General features: G+C 52.0%; 1 protein-coding gene across 1 annotated transcript; it reads right to left on the reverse strand.

Moving 5' to 3' along the window:
• Positions 1–664: 664 nt before the first annotated feature.
• On the reverse strand, positions 665–1,588 carry LOC110828474 (uncharacterized). Its single transcript, XM_022061231.1, has 2 exons — positions 1,499–1,588; positions 665–1,063 (listed from the first exon to the last, which is right to left on the reverse strand). The coding sequence occupies exons 1-2, from the start codon at positions 1,586–1,588 to the stop codon at positions 665–667; spliced, it is 489 nt and encodes a 162-aa protein (XP_021916923.1).
• Positions 1,589–2,152: the final 564 nt, after the last annotated feature.

Consider the following 2,152-nt stretch of genomic DNA (forward strand, 5'->3'; position numbering starts at 1 on the left):
GACGTTCTCGGGTTAGACGCTGTCGAATGCCTTCTCGTAGTCTATGAAGGTGAGTACGAGCGGGATCTGGTGTTACCGGCTTGTCTCCAGCAGACGGTGGATGGTGGTGATGTGGTCCATCGTGGGATACGATCGGCGAAGTCCCGCCTGCTCTACAGGCTGCGCCTCCTCCAAGGTTCCACGGATGCGCGCAAGCACGCACCGCGTAAAGACCTTGTAGACGATGGGGAGGAGGGTGATCGGCTTGTAGTTGGCGAGGTCCTCGCGATCACCCTTCTTGAAGAGACGGACGGTGCTTCAGGTGTGCCAGTCGTCGGGGATCACTCCGTCTCGGACGTATCACGAGAAGCGTAGAGTGGGAAGCCGCAGGACTTGAGCTCTGTCGTGATGCCGTTGGCAGATGCGATGAGCGGAAGAAACTTGAGTAGAAGTCGTGCATCTCCTCCTCGATGCGGAGTCGCGACGTAGTTCGCTCTCCGGTAGATATCTCGAGGCAGGCAATGCACAAACGGTACTCGGCGAGATCGCGGGCGGTCTTCTTGACGCTCTTCCTCGCCTCGGCAGCTGCGATAAGGCGGCGCTTCCCGAACTTGGCGTGATCTTTTCTGACAGCGTCGCGGCATTCCCTGCAGAGCGAGCGGAAGGCTGCCGTATTCCTGTCAGCTTACCTCCTCCTCTCCAGCAGCTTCCTCGTCCTCTCCGTGATGCGCTGGTTCACGTAATTCGGCGCGGGGGACGTCGCCTGCTTGCTGACCATCTGGAGTCGCTCGACAAGGCTCGCATAGTCGGCATTGATGACTTCAATAACGTCGAACGCCTCCAGCTCCGCCATGACTGTGGCCAGGAGACGTGGTGGTGGTCGCCTGCTGCGTAGCTGGTTCAACCTTTCCTTCAGCGGGTTCAGATTAATCTTGGCACGGAGGAGGCGGTGGTCGCTGCCGCAGTAGAAAGACTGGACGACCGCGACATCCGACACCGCGCTGCGGTTGGAAAGAAAATGGTCGAGTTCGTGGGTGAACTGGCCGTCTGGACTAGCATAAGTCCACCGCCTCTTCGATGGATTCTATCCAAACCAACCGAATGAAAACAGACCATATTAGCACCTGAACATTTCGAATGGGCGTAAACACATTGGCGTCACACCTAACCTAAAATCAACTTAACCCAAACCAACTAAATGAAAATAGAGCCCCTTAGCATATGATTATTGTGCATGTTCTTCGGCGCATACGCGTGAGTAACCTAATCGATACTAACCTAACCCAAACCAACCCAGCTTTATCAAAACAGAAAACCTTCTTTTGTACCTGTCTATTCCGAATGTTTGCCTGCGCACGAGCGTCTCCGACCTAACCCAACCCTTGGACTTGGCTGGGCTGTCCCGTGTATGGGTTTGACCAATCTGGTCCTGGTATTGGCTAGGATGGACTTGTTCGAGTATGAGGTGAGGTAAGATGTGTATGATTTTTCCATGTTGTAGACCAATTTACAGTAATACCCCTTTTAACACGGCCCCGTTTAGCACTGTTTCGTTATAGCGCTCAATGGCAACAGCTGCTGCCATTTCAACATCATTGCTAACACTCATTTAGGTGGCCAATTAGTCACACTTCAAACCTGCATTCCTGTTGAAGTGGTTTTACCTTCTACCCAACACCACTTCATTGATAACAACCAATGGATCAGGGAGTAATTTCGAATTTTAATACCTACAACCTCCGTCGACAATTTAAGAACCTCGTAGAGAAAATAGTTGAAGAAGATAAAAAATCGATCAAGCAATTTTTAAAAGATTACAAAATTATGAATGCTATAGATAATATCTTGGTCCGCAATGGCCGCGCGGTCTGAGGCGTGGACCTTGTGCCGCTTGGTTACTGGAACCGTGGGTGCGAACCCCACTCAAGCCATGGATGTTTGTCCGCGTCTTTCTGTGTTGTGCTGTCCTGTGTACAGGTAGAGGCCTTGCGACAGGCCGATCCCTCGTCCAAGGAGTCCTACCGACTGTCTAATAGATAAACGCCAACGAAAAGTTGGGACCCGCAGTGCTCAGGCACTTGAAGAACGGGACGTTCCCAGTATCCCAGTATAAATAATATCAGAGAAGTCTGGAATGAAGTGACTCCAAACTGCGTGTACGGGGTGTGGAGGA

This window comes from Zootermopsis nevadensis, unplaced genomic scaffold (genome assembly GCF_977971745.1).
Source record: "Zootermopsis nevadensis isolate Lab colony 2312 unplaced genomic scaffold, Znev_1.0 Znev_ptg000011l, whole genome shotgun sequence".
In the NCBI taxonomy this organism is placed as follows: domain Eukaryota; kingdom Metazoa; phylum Arthropoda; class Insecta; order Blattodea; family Termopsidae; genus Zootermopsis; species Zootermopsis nevadensis.

Coding starts and splice junctions, on each gene's coding strand:
- LOC110828474 (XM_022061231.1), bottom strand. CDS start 1,588: ATGAGTGTTAGCAATGATGTTGAAATGGCAGCAGCTGTTGCCATTGAG. Junction 1,064..1,498: donor ACGGGGCCGTGTTAAAAGGG/GTATTACTGTAA, acceptor TGGTTTGGATAG/AATCCATCGAAGAGGCGGTG.